Genomic DNA, 17,346 nt, shown 5'->3' with positions numbered 1-17,346 from the left:
ATTCACTCCCGGAATCAACAAAGACAGTACAAAATAGCAGATAATTCAACAATTTGATAAAAACTTGGTTCCTTGAAAACAGTTGCGCGTACTCGCTTTGCAGTAAATGAACTGTCTTATGCAATCCTTGGAATTGCTTTATATTAGTCATAATTAGTGTGGGTCCACTATTGTAAAAACTAGTATTAAATAATCTATACAATACAATACAATACAATTCAATACAATACAATACAATTATATGATTAGATTCATCTGCTATGGCAACACTTGCTTTGGTTCCAGGCGCCACGCAACTGATCCTAAACTAGAGGGGTGGTCAACAACGTAAACAAAGTTTTTTCTTCCCTCTCTTTAGTCCAACTTGTTGCAATCATTTCGCTGAAGCCGTTTTTCTTGTGGGCCTCTTGTTGTTCAATGTCTTTGTTGTAATCTACATATTGATCAATCTACAATCCTTCACGAAATATGTTGATACCAATGATGAAATCAAAACAAATTTATTGACAGTAATCTAGTAGGATTGTATTTGATCCCCTCCCCCTTCAAGAAATGTTGTTGAGATCTTGTTATTTTATACGGTCTTTGCACACATGATTTACAACTATTTCACCAACTCTCAACAAACAACATTGCTTGGAGGGGGCCGGGGAGAAAGGGGACGGTGGAAGGGTTGAGCAACGAATACGTCTGTCTGGAGCCTAAGTCAAAATTACGAATGGTTTACAAAACAATTTCTATAGTTTTTCTTTTGGATAAATACGCCAAACAGACTTTGGCATTATTGCGAGGTGGTAAGGAAAAGCAGTCTAACAATTTTTGTGGACGATTGTAGACATAATTTGAGCTGATTTCAATCTTAATTCCACAAAAAAGTAGAGAGGCCACGGCCCCCTGTAGCGCGGGCCCTGCGGTTCGGAATGTTACAAACTATTATTTGAGTCCTGCCGGGTACAAACATAAAACAAAATGTCATTGAAATATAGGATTTTAGAGATGAAAAAGATATATTACAATATGTTTTCCAAGTCAAAAACATCTACATATTTAAAACTATGTATTTACAATGTTGGTTTTTCTAGTTTCAGGAGAGGGGGTTCTAGATCGAATGAATATTCACATTTCTGCAAATATATCGTTTTGTGATTAATTTTTCAGGGTTTCAGAATTCAGATCCTCTCCCGTCTTGGAAATCTTTAGACATTAAAAAAATTGAAATGAATTTTGGAATTGGATTTTAGAACTGTTGATATTTTGAAAAAAGAGCAATGAGAAAGAGCAATTTTACAAAACTTTTGCTCTGATGAAGCCCCGTATGCCCGAACGAAATATTAGCCATCGCTGATTTGTGTGTTTGTTGTTGTTTATTCTCGTTGCGTTGCGGTGTTCCTTATACAAAACTATGTTATCGATTTTTCGCCGCAAGATTTCCTCCGGAGTCCGTCGAGCAGTCTGCTATCGTGGCCTCTCCTTTATTCGCACAATTTTGCAAAAGTTTTGTGCAGTCTGGATGCAGCCAAGATAACAACAATTTTTGACATTCATTATACATCAAAATGATTAATAATACTTATAAACATTTGATTAAAGACATGATTTAATCATGATAATCACCCTAACATTTCTACTTTTTATTAACTATAAACTATTCAATAATCACAAATCAAGAATCTTTGACGATAAAATTATATTCGTTATCTGAATAGAAACGTAATTAGTGAATGGATAAGTCTGGTATAAAAATGACATGCATGTTCTTATAAAAGGTTTTGACCCAAAGGGGTACGCCCATCATAAAGTGGGAATTTAACTGTTATGATAAACTAGGATGGGGGCACTTCCAAAACACGAAGGGGCTAGACATCTCAAATTTTCCCAAACCTTTTTCTAGCAGAGATTGGTTTCATAAATTCTTGTGTGTAATTCACAAAAAGGATTCTATTTTTTTAGATAATACTAATGTACGTTTGATGTTCTTGAATGTTCATATATGCTTTAAAGCCCTAATTGACACATAAAAGATGCCTCTACGATTCCTACTCCAATCGATGCCTCTACAACCGACATAAAATGAGATTCCGACTCCTCAGCTTGCCTCTTCTAAAAATTCACTTACTTTGCCTTTTTCAGTGCCAAAAAGGCAATTTGATTGGGATAATGTCTAGCGGGTTAGAAAGAATTGAAGAGCAGATTTTGTTAAATGTTGATGCATTTTTCTAAACGGCATTTTTCAGGGGATAGCGTTGCATTAACGTGCAAATCCAGGTATTAAAAGATCCGGAATAAAGGTAACCTTTCAGTTTTTGGTAACTTAAATTTCAACCACGTTGTAAGAAAAGGTATCTGTTATTATCTACTCTGGTCAACTTTGGTTTAAAGGACAAAACGTTTGAACAGAGCAATCATATTTTGCGTGCCTTAGAGATCTATGAGGTGCAAGGAAGAAATCTCCCTCTACGTTTAGAGATAAAAAATAATCTCACATAAACTCTATGTGTAACATAAGAAATGTTAAATCTTCAGGGGTTTAGATATTTTGATCAAGGAAAAAAGGCATAGCTAATCATTGTTTAGATACCAAGATATCAGAAGAGGGCAAAATAATTAAGAACTTCATCGAGTCTCTCTTTCTAATCAAGAACTAAATCGGACAAGCGATACCTCCATCTAGATGAGAGAAGAGAAGGGGATGACCCAACAAAATGACCATACGGTGAGGGAAATCCCCACATGCAACCACACTTGTTAAATGATCTGAATGGCTCTCCAAACAAACTTGAGTACCTCTGCAAGCATCCATTCCTTTTATAAGTACAGCAGATCTGGTAAGTGCTTTCTGATCTGGTTGTTTCCAATAACTACGGAGGAACTTTCAGCTTGTTGACAACGGAGGATGCTCTCTAGTTCCAATTAGCTACCATTCTATCTCATTCTCTGTAACAATTATGACCCAGGTTCTTGCTTCTCTTCCTTAATCGGAGGCAGCGTAGCGTGTTTCTTGTTTTCCCTGGGCGTAAAAGGCCTAAGTGATGTAAACTGAAACATTATCGCAGGTAGCAGATCAAAGTATGAGAACGTAAAAGCTTCGGTAAGTCGTTGATTCCATTCTAAAAACCATTTGCTGTTTTTCATCCCTTCCCAGAACTTCGCACGCTCTAGCAATAATCTATGGAATTCTTCCAGTTTCTGCATCTTTATTCTATGTTCCTCTTCTTCTCTAAGTCGTTTTTCTCTCTCTATCTGTTTCCTTTCTTCTTCCAACCGTAAACGCTCTTCTTCTTCTTCGCGTTTCCTCTTTTCATACTCTATTCGTTCATGTTCTTCCATTTCTTTGAGTTTCTCTTCTTCCTGGCGCCTCAATTCTTCTTCGTGTTCCCTAGCGATTCTCTCCTGCTCACGTCGCATTTCTTCTTCCAATTTCAGCTTAGCCTGCATAGCGGCCATCTTCCTTTTTAGCTCTTCCTTCTCCTTACGCTCCCTTTCACGCTCGCGTTCAAGCCTGCGTTGCTTCCTCGCTTCTTCCTCTTGCTTCCTCTTCTGTTCTTCTTCCTCCGACATTTTCTTTTGTTTAAAGTCTTCCATCCTTCGTATCATCTCTTGCTCAGCTTCTTGCTTAAGCCTTTCTTCCCTTTCAGCTTGCTCTAGCATTTTTCTTTTAGCTTCTTCTTTTTCTCTTCTTCTTTGCTCAACCTTCAATCTCCTCCTCTCTGCTTCCATTTTCCTTTTCTGCATTCGAGCATCCATGTGCCTGTCTGTACCGACACCCTCTTCGTTCCCAGAAACCATTAACGAGGCATCAGATTCATTGCCAGTCGAGCTGGTGAAGGTGAACGACTTTTGTAAAACGCCTGGTGCTTCAGCATCTTCCACCTGCTTTTCTTCTTTCGAGCTCTGAGAGCTTCTACGTACTGCTTCGCTGGCATCTTCTTTTTGGGCTTCTTCCTTCTCTTCTTCAGTAGCTGAATCTTCTTTTACCTTAGCCTGTTTAATGGTGATTGGTACATCATATTTGTCATACGCAGTCTCCTCCGCAGAATATTCTTCTTTGTCTTCATCATCTGTTTTTGCAGCAGGCTCTTTTGCTTGTTCTGTTGTTGTTTCAGTTTTGGGTTCTTTGGTTTCTCCCACATGGACCTTTTCGCTGAATGTTACCTTCTTCTTCCTCTGGTTATCTTTCTTAACTTTTAATTTTTTCACTGTTTCCTTCGATTTCTTGGCTGCTTTCCCTTTCGTTTTTTTTTTGGTCTCCTCAATCTGGCCTAATCCTTTTGGTGCTTTAGAATCCTTGACTTTCCCAGCAAGAAACGGCGGAGATGCGGACATTCTGTCACGAACTATATTATATTTCTCTTCCGGACTCGGTTTCAATTTCCGAATTCTTTTCCCTCCCTTTTGAGGTTTCTTTTCTTTTAAGTCCTTAACCTCCTCCACAATAGCTTGCAATGCTTGTTGGAATTCTTCTTCGTCAGTGTCTGGGTGTGTCTCAACTGCATTAGCGTCAGGCGCGTCCACAACATCAGTGTCCTTATGTATGACCAAATCTGTCCCAGTCCCCTCTCGATCTGGTGCGACATAACTGATAATGTCCATTTGAATATCTTTTGGTGACGTATCTGATTTTGAGGAAACGGCTGGAAATGATACCAACGAATTATGATCTTCTTCAATAACCCCACGGCTCCCTGGAAACCAAAAATATGACAATAACATTCCTTGAAGGTTTCAAAAAATATTCCACCGGTAATCTGAGAGTATACGAGGGTCACTCCAAAATTATTGAGATATTCAGTAACCGCTTGAGATATCAGTTTGAAATTTTTTTGGTGCCTTGTACCATCTATTTCACCCATGTTTTGTAATTTTTGTTAATTTCAAGCGCGGGAAAAAAATAAAAAAGGGTTTTGAATTTCAGCACCTTAGATGTTCTTATTTGTTAAAAATGGAGCTTGAAAGACGTGATTTTCGCGCAATGATTTATTATGATTTTAAAAGGGGGCTGAAACAAGAAGAGTGCCTAGCTCAACTTCTGCAGACATTTGGAGATAATGCACCTTCAAGGGCAACAGTTTTTCGATGGTTTGGCGAATTTAAGAGAGGGAGGGAGAGCCTTAAAGATGAGACCCACCCAGGGAGGCCCCCAACTGCTGTTGTGCCAGAATCAGTTGCCGCTGTGGAGAAGATGCTAAGGCAAGATGGTCGGATGACTTATTCTATGATGCAGGATAGCGTAAAGATTGGATCAGCAGCATTGCACACAATTTTGCATGAAAACCTGCAAGTTCGGAAAGTTGCTGCCCGCTGGGTGCCACATTGCTTGTCAGATGAGCAAAAAGAGCAGCGCGTCAATTGGTGCCAGTTTATGCTGCAAAAATTTAATGAAGGGAAGTCGAAACGGGTTTATGACATTGTGACAGGCGATAAAAGTTGGGTTTACCAATTTGACCCGGAGACAAAGCGCCAATCCTCAATCTGGATCCTTCCAGGTGAAAACCCGCCGCAAAAATTTCGGCGATCCAGAAGCGTCGGCAAAAGGATGGTTGCGTCATTTTTCTCAAAGACGGGTCATGTCGCAACCATTCAAGTTGAAGACCGTCGTACAGTGAACGCGGATTGGTATGTTAACCACTGCATACCACAGGTTCTAGAAATTGGGCGAAATAAACGTCCAAGGACCGGCTTAAGAGGTCTACTTTGGCACCACGACAACGCTTCCGCTCACACAGCTGCTTTGACCATCGACTTTCTGTCCGAAAATTCAGTTCAGTTGATGACCCACCCGCCTTATACACCTGATTTGGCACCTTGTGGCTTCTTTCTCTTTCCAGCGGTGAAAGAAAAAATTCGCGGAACCAAGTTTGATAGCGCTGATGATGCAGTTAGTGCCTTCAACGAGGCTGTTTCTGACCTGGCTGCGGAAAAATGGGCCCATTGTTTTGATATGTGGTTTTATCGTATGAGACTTTGTGTGGAAGCCAGTGGAGAGTATTTTGAGAAACTGTGAAAATTTGAACACGATGCCTCTTGCGGTTTTTGAATATCTCAATAATTTTGGAGTGACCCTCGTAGTACTTAGATGTAGTTAAAATTAAAAAATTTACAACAAAAAACTTTAATTTGGACAAAACCTTAAATAGTCTGCAGATATGAATTTTGCATTTTTGGAATTAAATAATTCTTTGGAATATCTTGAGGGTTTTTTAATTTCCCATGATAATGTCTCGCATTCTTTTCCCCCATATATCTGACAGTATCAATTCCAAGGCAAGTTGTTTTTAGGTTTGGTAGTTGTGGCTTATCGGAACACCATAAATTGTAAGGTATTTCTTTTCCTCAAAAACTGGCTCCATCAAGCTAGCACTTAGATTTGATTTTGTTTTTTAGATCTCTACCAAAAACAACTGCAGGTTCCTCTGATGAATCGTTGCCGATTTATCATTTTCCATCAATTTCTAAAAACTTGAAACATTGTCTGTTTTTGTGCAATTGCTGAGACACTTTCTTCGACAAATCAACAGAAATAAGGGAATAAAGAGGTCTCTGAGAAGCACATGACAAAACAATCAAAGATTAGTACGCGATGGTAAACCATGAAAAGTTATTCATCCGAGAACATCATTTTCCAACAGAAACATCCTTTATTGTCCGTATGGTAGGTAGCAGCAATTTAATAGCGAATCGTAGAAAAAACTATGTGCAGAACTCGTTAAAGTTTAAATTCACACAGCTGGAAAAGGCATCAGCGTTTGTAGATAGATTAAGAAATATTTTTCTGCACAGATGGAGGTTTCAAATGATGCAGAAAAAAAGGCATCACAGTGTGGGTGAATAAGACCATTTTACTTTTCAAACCTAGACCACTATTACTTATACAACAAAAACGTAAAATTCTTTATATACAAAGAAAATATTTCATATAAGAGAAATTCATTGGATCAATAGCCACAAGAAGGAAGGCAAGGAACTACAAACGGGTCTTGAACATAAGCAAGGAAGATTCACTGTTTAGGATGCTACTCGATTTCGATATCACTGGTTATAACAAAAACTTTCAAATATATTCCTTAAAAATGGTAAAGCAACAATCATTTATCGTTGATGCATGGATAAATAACAAATTAAAAAACCCATTAATAAAATTTAAGTATTCAAGTACCTAAATGAAATAATAAGGCAAACATTTGAGAGCTGCATGAGTGCCAATTGAAACACAAATTACCTTGACTAGGCTCTTTTTCTTCCAAATCTTTATCTTCTTTATTTGAAGAGGGTGAGGGTCTGTTAGTATCAACAATCTTTTTGTCAATCATTGCACCAAGACCAGTTACGTTGGCTTTCAATGAATCGATATCAACAGGTTCTTAAAAAAAGAATACATCTTGGTAAAGATTATAAACAGATTCATGAAAAGAAATAACGGTACAAGGACACTTTAAGCACACACTATATATTTAAGTCACGTATAATTCAACTGTAGAGCCGAAACAATATCGAAGGCAATAAATTAACTGAATACAATGAATGACAAAGTAATTCCATTTCTTTTTACTTGAATACTTTTAAGAACATCAGCTGATAAAAATTTTTGCAATCAAAAATACTAAATTTCTTGATCAACTTCTTTGGCCTGTCTTAAAAGCTGCTTTTATTTGAGAATGAAATGACTTCCTATCAATTTTGTCCAAGAAGTCGAAAAGGGCTCTAAACTGTATTTAATAAATAAACTCCGAAAACATCATACGACATACGACACAAAAATAAATTGGTACTCGGCTTCATATTGCATTTGAAAACGAAAATGTGTCCTACCCATTCTTTTGCTGGACCTTTGAGAAAGAACTGAAATCGACTGGGATCTGTTGTTCTTGTTTTTCAGTCTGGGGATCTTTTGCTGAGCGTCAGATCGCGTTCTTCTACGTGACAACGATGACTTACTCGCCTCTGTAAACAGACAAAAGCAAAAGCTGAACACAAGTAGATACAGAAACGTTTATAACACATTTTTGGATTACGCTTTAAGAATAACTGGTTAGAAACGGCTCAATAACCAGGATTACTAGGAACGTGTAAAAACTTTCTGTTTGAACCGAGCTCTCAGGCTCTTGTCAACAAACTAACAAAATAAAAGTATATAAGGCAAATCTTACATTGAAGAAGAATATTTTCATTTCATAATTCTTCTACATAACAGACTACATAACAGACAAACCTTCTATACGAATGGGGAGTTTAACCCCCAGAATAGAAGAGAAGAAAGAAGAGACATACACGAAAAAAGGATGCTAAATGACGTAGAGAGAGAAGTTTTCGAGCTATGATGTAGAAGAATTTTGATTCTTAAATGATGCAGAAGAAGTTGTGTGTTTTTTTCGAGTGTATTGCTTGGTTGAGTCGTTTCGATTCGTTTCCGGGTCGTTATTGTGCGCGTCTAACATAATTCCAAGATACAAGTTTCCAAACAAAATTCAAAGTTCTGCAAGCAAATGATTTCAAGATAAAAAAAATTCCGAAAGAGTTTTACCCCGCAAAATATTATCACTGAACAACTTTCCAAATTCACTGGCTGCTATTTTCATATCCTCGATTAGATCCATGCCAGATCGAGGCCTGGAAAGAGCAGCTTCAGCCGCCGTTCTCGCTTGCACTTGCAAAAATCCTGAACTGCTTCTCGAGGCTAAGGATTCAGTAATTGTTTTAGCATCATCAAATTTCATATCTTCTTCTATCACAATATCGATGGAGTCAGAAACAGTCTTCGTGTCTGTGAACGTGGCTTCATGAGGCAGTTCGTCATTTTGGTCATCGTCGTTTTCAGCATCTTAAATGTAAAAACAAATAAAAATCGAGCTCTTTCTAGGTTCCTTTAGACCTTTACCATCTACAAATAATACGCCATCTGGCATTCTAAGGAAATGAGGGTAATCTGAAAACTTTGATCGTGTTAGGAAAGGGCAAGGATTAAGCGTTTGAAAGTTTCAAAGGTACAGGTAAGATGGAGCATTATGTCTTAGCAAAAAGGGGCACTCCAAGTGTTCTTCAGAGGACACATCTATGAAAAGTGCCACATTTCTTCGAATTGGAGCCACGGGCCTCTGGTGCCAGTCTCAACATCCCAGGGCATAGAATACCTAAAAATGTGCTAAAACATACGAAGCGTATATTGCCAAAACTAATGCAAGTGTTCTTAAAAAAGTAAAATCAAAGCGACCGGAACACTGAATTTTAATTATCCTGCATAACTTCCTTCTTACATGTGATAAATTATATCTAGGACAAACAATGGCGAAATGTTGAGAAAGTAGACCAATATCATTTACCCATGCTAGGAACCATAAAAACAGAAAATACGCCATTCTGGATTTTGTACAGTATCATATGTTTTGATTCCAGGGTAAATCAGGCTATGGAGATTCAAACAATTTCATCAAAACGCTCGAATTAGCATTACACTCGTGGTAAGTTACAAAAGCATTTATTTGGCACTGTTTAGCTCCCAATCTGTGCCAAATATTGGACAAAAAGTACAGATGTGATTGGCACCAAATGTCAGCAATATCATTCAAATAAACTTCAGAGAATATCCTTTTTTAACTTTTTATTTCAAAGTGATGACGAATAAAAACCGTACCGAGACTACTGGCGAAACTTCCTTGTCCCTGGCACTATTTTGGCATTTCAAAAACTGTACTTTTAAGCTTGTTCCTTATTACGTCCACTTGACACTCTCAAATCAAATTAAGAGGCAAATTTAAAGCTTATACTTATCAGGAATGATTGAAAAGACGATAATGTCTGATGGGGTTGGTTTTGATATATAATTCGACGTAGAAATGGTGTTGGTTTTGATATGTAATTCGACGTAGAAAGGTCAGATAATACCTTTTTTCTCAATGAGAAGATCTGCCTGTTCTTCTTCGACGTAAACACCTTCATCGTGCAATGAAGAAGCGCTCTCTGCAACTGAAGGAGCATGAACTAAAATTATGTACAACAAGCAATAATCAGATTTGGAAACAAGTGCTTAGAGAAAACAGTTTAAGAACGCAACGCTCTTACTTAAAAAAGGATTTTAGGCCTTCAGCAATAAGCAATATTATTGGCAAACTAGTGACTTAACTTTAATTAGGAAGAGAAATTGATGTTATAAATTGAAAGTGGAAACTGCCTAGGTAATAAAGCCACATAACATCAATGAAAAGGCTAATTAATATACCAAAGAATTCTATAATAATCGCAAAATCATTCGTGCAACAGCCATTTTGTTTTCTGCTTAAAATTGTTTGCTATTTTAATTCGTCTCAAGACATACGAGAGAACACACAGAATTCAGTGGAAATCCAAACTAAAGTCTAATAAATGCGATTTATAATCAACAAATCTCACCATCTTGACTCTGAAAACTTCCAGCTTTTGATAAAGACTCTTCGTCGACGTTATTCAAAATATCTTCGTCTTTATCAACAACAGACATAGCCGCCTCATTCTCTTTTTCATCCTCCTCCGGCAGGGCACCCCTTTCTTCTGCAAGATGGCCACTTCCAACCAAATCTGATGATTCTTTATCAACAAGTTCATCTCTAGTTTCTTTAGATATTGAAGAACTTATGCGATTGCTTCTTTCTCTTTCAAAACTCCTTTGCCTTCCACTTACGTTAGACTTAGTCCCATTTAGAGTGCCCTCCCTGCTTACAGTTTTACTCGCCTTAGATGATCTTGAAGATTCCTCTGCCACAGGGGTCATAGGCTCTTTAGCAGGTTTCTCCTCGGGCTGTGCAGCATTAAGGTCACTGACCCCTGTGAGGCCAGTTCCAGTACTTCGGCCACTGTCCGGAGTTTGTTTCCCGGTGGAACTTTCAATTGATGCTGGAGGGGCTAAAAAAGAGATACCATGTAAATACAGGCCACAGTTCTTAACTTAAATGCACAAAATATGGTTATTTCCCTAACTGTTTTTATTTAACAAAATTCCTACAAAAACCTTTTCTTTTTTAGCAAAACGAAAATTAATAAAACGTTATACTCTGTATTCTTAATAATATGAAAACGATTAATATTATCTAAAGACTAACCCATCTGGTGAGGTGACCCTTCATTTTCAGCCTGAAGTCTTCTTTGATCTTCCTCTACCGTCGCTTTTTCTCTAAAGGCCTTAATGAGATCATCGCCATCATCATTCTCGCTGTCAGCCTCGTCGTCATTTTGAGCATCCTTGATATCAATTCTGACATCGTTAACCTCGATTCCCCGTCCACCAACAAACAGATTTTCTCCATCCTTCTCGTTCTCAAGCTTATGTGACTTTCTCGCGTTAAGCAAGCCTGTTCCTCTCTTTGGTATCACAGGCAATTTAAAGCTGCGCAAATCCCCTGCGCTCTCCTTTTTCCCATTGATATTCGGTGTAGCAGGCTCAGATTTGATCGGGGGCAACTTATTCAAAGATGATATTACAAGACTATCTTTAAGACTCTTAGGCTTGGAGCTTGCTTTTGAGTTTGTTGATGGAAGGCTGCTATGTAGAGCATTGCCCCTGAACCCTCTAACGCTACCTGAATCCGAAAACGAGCCATGTCTCTGCTTTGCTGGGAACGAGACTTGCTCTGATAGATCTATCTTCTTTTCAGTTGAAACAGTGCCCTTCTCTTCTTGGTCATCGCTCATTAGTTGCTCAACTGTCGATGCCTCCTTCCCAATTCCTTGTAATAGTAAATGAGAAATCAGTTCCGCTTTTTGCTGTGGATTTAACGAAGCATAGTCTACACTACTAAGCGATTGTTCATCTCGTAGACCGTCCGACGGCGATCCTTTGTCAGCATGACCCCCGTGTTTTGCACGACCATCATAGACCTCTCCAAAAACACCCCCCTGTAAGGCATCCTCCTCTTCTTGTCGTTTTTCAAAAAGATCATCAAATGTTTTGTCGACTACGTTTCTCGATTTCTCAACAAGATTTGCCCAATCGGAAATACTATCATTCACATCATCATCATCATCATCATAATCATCATTTTGCTCCTCGGTTGTTTCCAAAATTTTGCGATGCTTCTCATTGTCAGTGTCTTTCTTTGGCATATTGATATCCAGACGATTCATCTGCATGGTCTTCTTCCGCACAAGTCTTCGTCTCTCCAGATTCCTAGTATCAGATATAAAGCTCTTTGCATACCCACTCGAGGCGTCTTCCATTTGATCTTCGTCATTATCAACTCGGCTAGGAGCTGGATCCCTGGGATGAAATAAATCTGGCAACGATGTATGCGTGTAAGGTTTCGGTCGATCTCGTAATAGCGGATCATAGTCACTTGAAGGGACAATGTCAATTTTGGGTAGCTTTATCTTCTTGTATCGTTGCAGGTGGTGTTCTGTCAAGGCCTTTTCTTCCAGTAACTTCTCAACTCTTTCAGGGTTCCATAGTTTAGAAACGCTCGCAATGTAACGTATTGGCGAATATCCCGGTCTGACGGACACCAACTTTTCATCGCGCATGCCTTTCTTGCCAGAAAAAACAATGAAGTTCCCCTGAAAAATTATCGAAAGAATGATGTTAAGATAAATTTTTTCGATTTGTGAACGATATTGGTCTATTTTGATTCCTATTCTGACGTTACATACTCTGAGGATGTTTGCTTTTCGTTGATGATGTTTGAGGATGTTCGTAGTATGTTTGCTTTTCACCACGCTGTTTCTTATTTTTTGCACAAGAATTGTTTGCATAATTTTATGAAGACAGTGAGTTGAAAGGTAAAACAACAAGTGCAATTAGGTAAAAATTTAAATCTAATTTCAGCTTCAAGTTGTTCAGTAAATAGAATGATAAATTACAAATTTTTGGCCAATTGTTTAGGATACTTCAAATAAGGTGAAAAAGAGTATTTGAGTCAAGTACATATAGCTTTATTAACTTACAAATGTTCTTCAATGTAAACAACTGTAGATGCAATTTAGAAAAATAGGTTATATTAAACTGCAAGAAAATAATTGTTCCAAGAAAATGATTGTCGTTGCTGGTACTAGTTTTCACAGAATAAAATTAATAGCAGTAAGCCGAATTTGCCAATATTAACTTGCTTGGTCCTTATAGGTGCCACACCTTTTACCACACCCCAAATTGCCTTTTATACTCAGACTATCCAAAAAGGGATATAAATGTGATGTATGTATAAAATCTGTGCTAATTTGAAGGGGGTACTAAGCATATAAACTCCCACCTTTCTAAAGGGTACTTTGCATATAAAATCTCTGTATTTGAACAAAAGGAGCTACCAACTATAATATTACTTTTAATGTAAATCCTCTGATTTGCCCTTTGTATAAGCCTAAACCTTGAATAATCCCCCACCTTGAACATGCTAATTTCCATGTTTTAATAAGCTCCTGTGGGGTCCATATTATGGAATAGAAAATTTTTAATGCTTGGATTTATGATTAGGTACTTTAGAAAAAGTTATTTAGCAAAATTGCAAGAAATGAACTTGAAAATTGTTAAAAAGCTAAAAGCTCTTTTAATGTAACTTGGACGTCATTTTATAAGCCCTTTTCAAATAAGTCCCCCCCCCCTTGAATTAGCTCTCATCTTGAAACTGTTTAAATAAATAAGTCTCTGGAGGGGGAGGCTATTTCAAGGATTTGCGGTATTTAATCAAAATATCAAGTATATATAGTTAATTCCAGTTTGGCTTATTTTAGCAAATAAAAAGCTTACTTTAGCCTAAAAATTTCTATGGAACTAATGGTGATAACACATTATCTACAAATCTCATTTTACATAGACAATGGACTGTAATTCATTAGGCAAAGGTGTGATAGAGCAATATCCTGACACATCGCAAAACATAACAAGATTACCAATTTTCAATTTAGTTCCACATAGGAAAATTGTAACTAATACATTTGGAAAAAACCACTTCAAAGTATTTTTGATACCATTACTATCATCACCTTAATTCATGGATGAAGCACTCAAACCATGCAAGTGCTACAAAATTACCAATAAAATTACTAACTTTTGCACAATCCAAATAAGTTGGTTACATTTGCAATACCCATAGGAATTTGATTCCACTCCATAAATGCCTACCTATATTGTCGCTCTTCAATCTTCAATCGTTTACTCCTAAAGGCTTTACAACCAATCTGGAGCATTTACTCAAGGAGCATTAAAAAAAAGGAAAATTAACTCAGAAGTAGGATTAATACCATTTCCATCCAGTGCTCCAGTTTGTTGATTTCTATAAAATGTAGCCCCTTTCATAATAAGCCCCCCCCCTTGCTTCCAATCTTGAGCATGAACTGTGTTTTAAAAAGGTCAATTAAAGTCACTTACATCTCCAAATCTTAGAATTGAATCTGTGAGCTCTTCCACTGTTCCGTCATACTGGAGCTCTTCAATTTTACTATGCTGCTTCTTCTTTGCTCTTTTATGTTTCTGCTTTTTGCCAAGGTAAAAACTATCGGTGTACAAGATTAGGCTTCCTAATCTTGTTGAAAACGTTTTGTGAATCTTAACTCGTTTTCCATGTCCTGGCTGCTTATGCAGTTGCTGGTTAAACTGAGGAACATTTCCTGTACTTTTGCCACTTATTCGCAGTAAGAAAAGATCATCAAGTGAATCTTTGCTTCTTTCTCTTGATAGGTCCTGACATGAGTATAAAATGAAAAATTCAACGCTTATCAGGATTCACAGAAGAGCTAATTCAATGGCAAAAAATTATGCAAAACTGCAAATATAGTCTGTTTGTCAAATATGCTATATCAGCATGTAAAGTCTTATCTTAGAAATTAAATCAAAGTTACATACACATAAGAAAATTTCCGATATCTTTCATATGACTGTTTCAGCTGTAAAATGAACAACGAGGGGACTCTTAAACCAATCGATCAGACATCAATCTTAGAATGAACAGCCTATGTTGTGGTGACGGCGGTCAGGAAAGGCCTAAAATTAAGTTACTTACAAATTCATGAGGAGATTCGCTGCTGTAGATAGGAGTTTCACGGATAAGCTGTCCACTCTGTGTTCCAATACCACGGCTAAGCCTTGATAACTTTTTATCAACAACGTTATCCATTTTCTTCACGCAAGCATCTGTTTTTCACGTTACCATGTTTAACCTCAAATTCCATGTTTGACTTTTGACTTCAGTTTCCATGCACAAATTAAATGTTTGCATTTTGCCCTCCCTCTAAAGACGAGGGAGAGTCCTCCGCAGTGCGTATGTGTCACGCTTTTTGATAAATAAGCCTCATTGCGGGAATTTATCTTTACTTCAAAAGATGATACAGAAAGAAAGATAGAATAGGTAAAAACCTCTTTCTTTTTCAAATTCCCAAGACCTCTACCATGAGACGCATTAGAACTCTTGTTGAATGGAACTTTCAGTGTTCATAGCGAATTCATTTGAAAGAGGGATCACTGTGAAAAGACCATAGAGATAGGATATTGTAATACTGCTAATTTTAGGTCTTTCTCTCTAGTCCATTCGTTTAATTTTCCTTACCTAATCACTTTTGTTTATCTGTAATTTTCCTTGCTCGTTCCGCATTTTTCTATCACGTGTATTAGGATAATCTTTCTATTATTATGAGTAAATTCATACCTACGTCAATTATCAGCATGTTAAGTAGATCGCCATAGCAACCCAGTATTTAAGGATATCGCGCTACCCCACCCCACTCGTTACTAAGTAAATTACTTCCTTTCACCGTTTCATTTACGAATGTCTATTGTTTTTAGTTCAGTATATATAGGAGCCCCGTATTTCATCTTAGGCAGTAAGAATTATGGAAAAGTAGCAGCAAGAGAAAGCAGTTTAGGCATGCACCGTTTTAGGGGCAAGATGCTTGTGAAAGATCTTGTCGCCTTCGTTTTGCTCTTAGTCGTTTTGAGATATTTGTAGGAGTTGTATCAGTTTTGAAAGACCTCTGGGATAGTTCTTGAGAAAGATTATGCCCATGTCACGCGTTAATTATTATGCCGTTGTTAGCATGCAAGTTATGTAGCTGCCGGGACGATTTTATCGAAAAAAAGAAGGAAAGATTTAAGCGATTTACGTCGCATCATTTATTGGCCATCCTCTGACTTTTAAAAGGTCCTGAGAATCAATCGATTTAAGCAACATTTTACAATATCTCTATGGAAAAGATATAGCCTGCGTGTAGACTTTACTTTCCGCTGCGAAGGAGAACCAATACGGAACTTTACAAGTTCCGTCCTGGCTCTCCTTCGAAACCGAAAGTAAAGTTTGCACGCAGGCTAGAAAAGCACCGCTTTCATCAACGAGAAAGAAGAGGTGAACCAAACAAAAGAGCTGCTCCTATTCATTCACGTTGGCGAAAATGGTAAACAAAAATACTGTTGGTAGCTTCACCTTTAAACAGGGGTCTTATTTTAACTCTCTTATCTTAACTATCTTATTTTAACTCTCTTATTTTAACTCTCTTATTTTAACTATCTTATTTTGACAAATGCAATCCAACTCCGCAAAGATGCAGTTGTATAAATATTTTTAGTAGCCACCGTCCATTGAGAAATACAGACAGAATCACATTTAAATGTTTGAAAATTAGATGTCTAGAAAGCACGCAAGTTGTTGCTGCTGTTAGCGTATTCAATACCGTGAAGTGGGATGAGCAATGCTTAACGTCACAAGCCTAGACAAGTGAGAAATGAAATATTAAGGTCACACACTAAAGTTGTTGACGGTGTAGAAAAATCAAAAAAGTTAAACTGGCAATGGGCAGGCAATGTCGCCCAAATGGAAACAAGAAAGTGGGCAAAGACAAAACGTATTTTTTTTGCGTTGTTTTAAAAAGCAAAATTAAGTTTTACATTTTTGAAGAAAAAACTAATAAATTGTTGTTTTGTTTCTAACTTTTTCGTTACACTTTCAAAATATTTACGACTACACCACTGCCAATGTCCCAAAAAGTTTTTGATTATGCGATGGCAAATTTAAACATCGTAAGTAAAGAATACAAGGAAGAAGGGACACAAAAATAGGGCGATGAGGATTCGACGGAGAAGAGAGAAAAATTGAAAAGGGGGAAGAAAGGAGATAATAAATATATATTCTGGAAAAATTTTAGTCTTGGAGGGTTCTGTTTACTGATGAAAAATTAACTAAATGGGATATTTTGCCTTTCTTTAAATACGTTTAAAATTTACCCAGAACATATTGCAATTCAATTGAGGGAAAATACCTGAACATGGTCTATTCAGCTGACGCAGTTTAACGATCATCTTTAGAAATCACATCATATAATTTTCATTGCTAAGGTTTTAGTCAGTTTTTGGCAGGACAACATTGCATAATATATATTCAATAATTTGAATATCCACAAGCTTCTCAACAT

At 37.3% G+C, this 17,346-nt stretch overlaps 1 protein-coding gene across 1 annotated transcript; it reads right to left on the bottom strand.

The window, feature by feature from the left end:
- Positions 1–1,531: 1,531 nt before the first annotated feature.
- LOC135681245 (uncharacterized) lies at positions 1,532–15,704 on the bottom strand. Its single transcript, XM_089111884.1, has 9 exons — positions 14,949–15,704; positions 14,318–14,629; positions 11,067–12,513; positions 10,381–10,869; positions 9,877–9,957; positions 8,519–8,815; positions 7,807–7,938; positions 7,217–7,357; positions 1,532–4,682 (listed from the first exon to the last, which is right to left on the bottom strand). Exons 1-9 carry the CDS (start codon positions 15,060–15,062, stop codon positions 2,944–2,946), a joined length of 4,752 nt encoding a protein of 1,583 aa, XP_088968010.1. The 5' UTR covers positions 15,063–15,704; the 3' UTR covers positions 1,532–2,943.
- Between the last annotated feature and the right edge of the window lie 1,642 nt (positions 15,705–17,346).

Source organism: Rhopilema esculentum, chromosome 12, assembly GCF_057945365.1.
Source record: "Rhopilema esculentum isolate cy_ngs chromosome 12, ASM5794536v1, whole genome shotgun sequence".
Classification (NCBI taxonomy): domain Eukaryota; kingdom Metazoa; phylum Cnidaria; class Scyphozoa; order Rhizostomeae; family Rhizostomatidae; genus Rhopilema; species Rhopilema esculentum.
The sequence above is the reverse complement of the archived record's forward strand: the minus strand, read 5'-3'. Positions and strand labels throughout refer to the sequence as shown.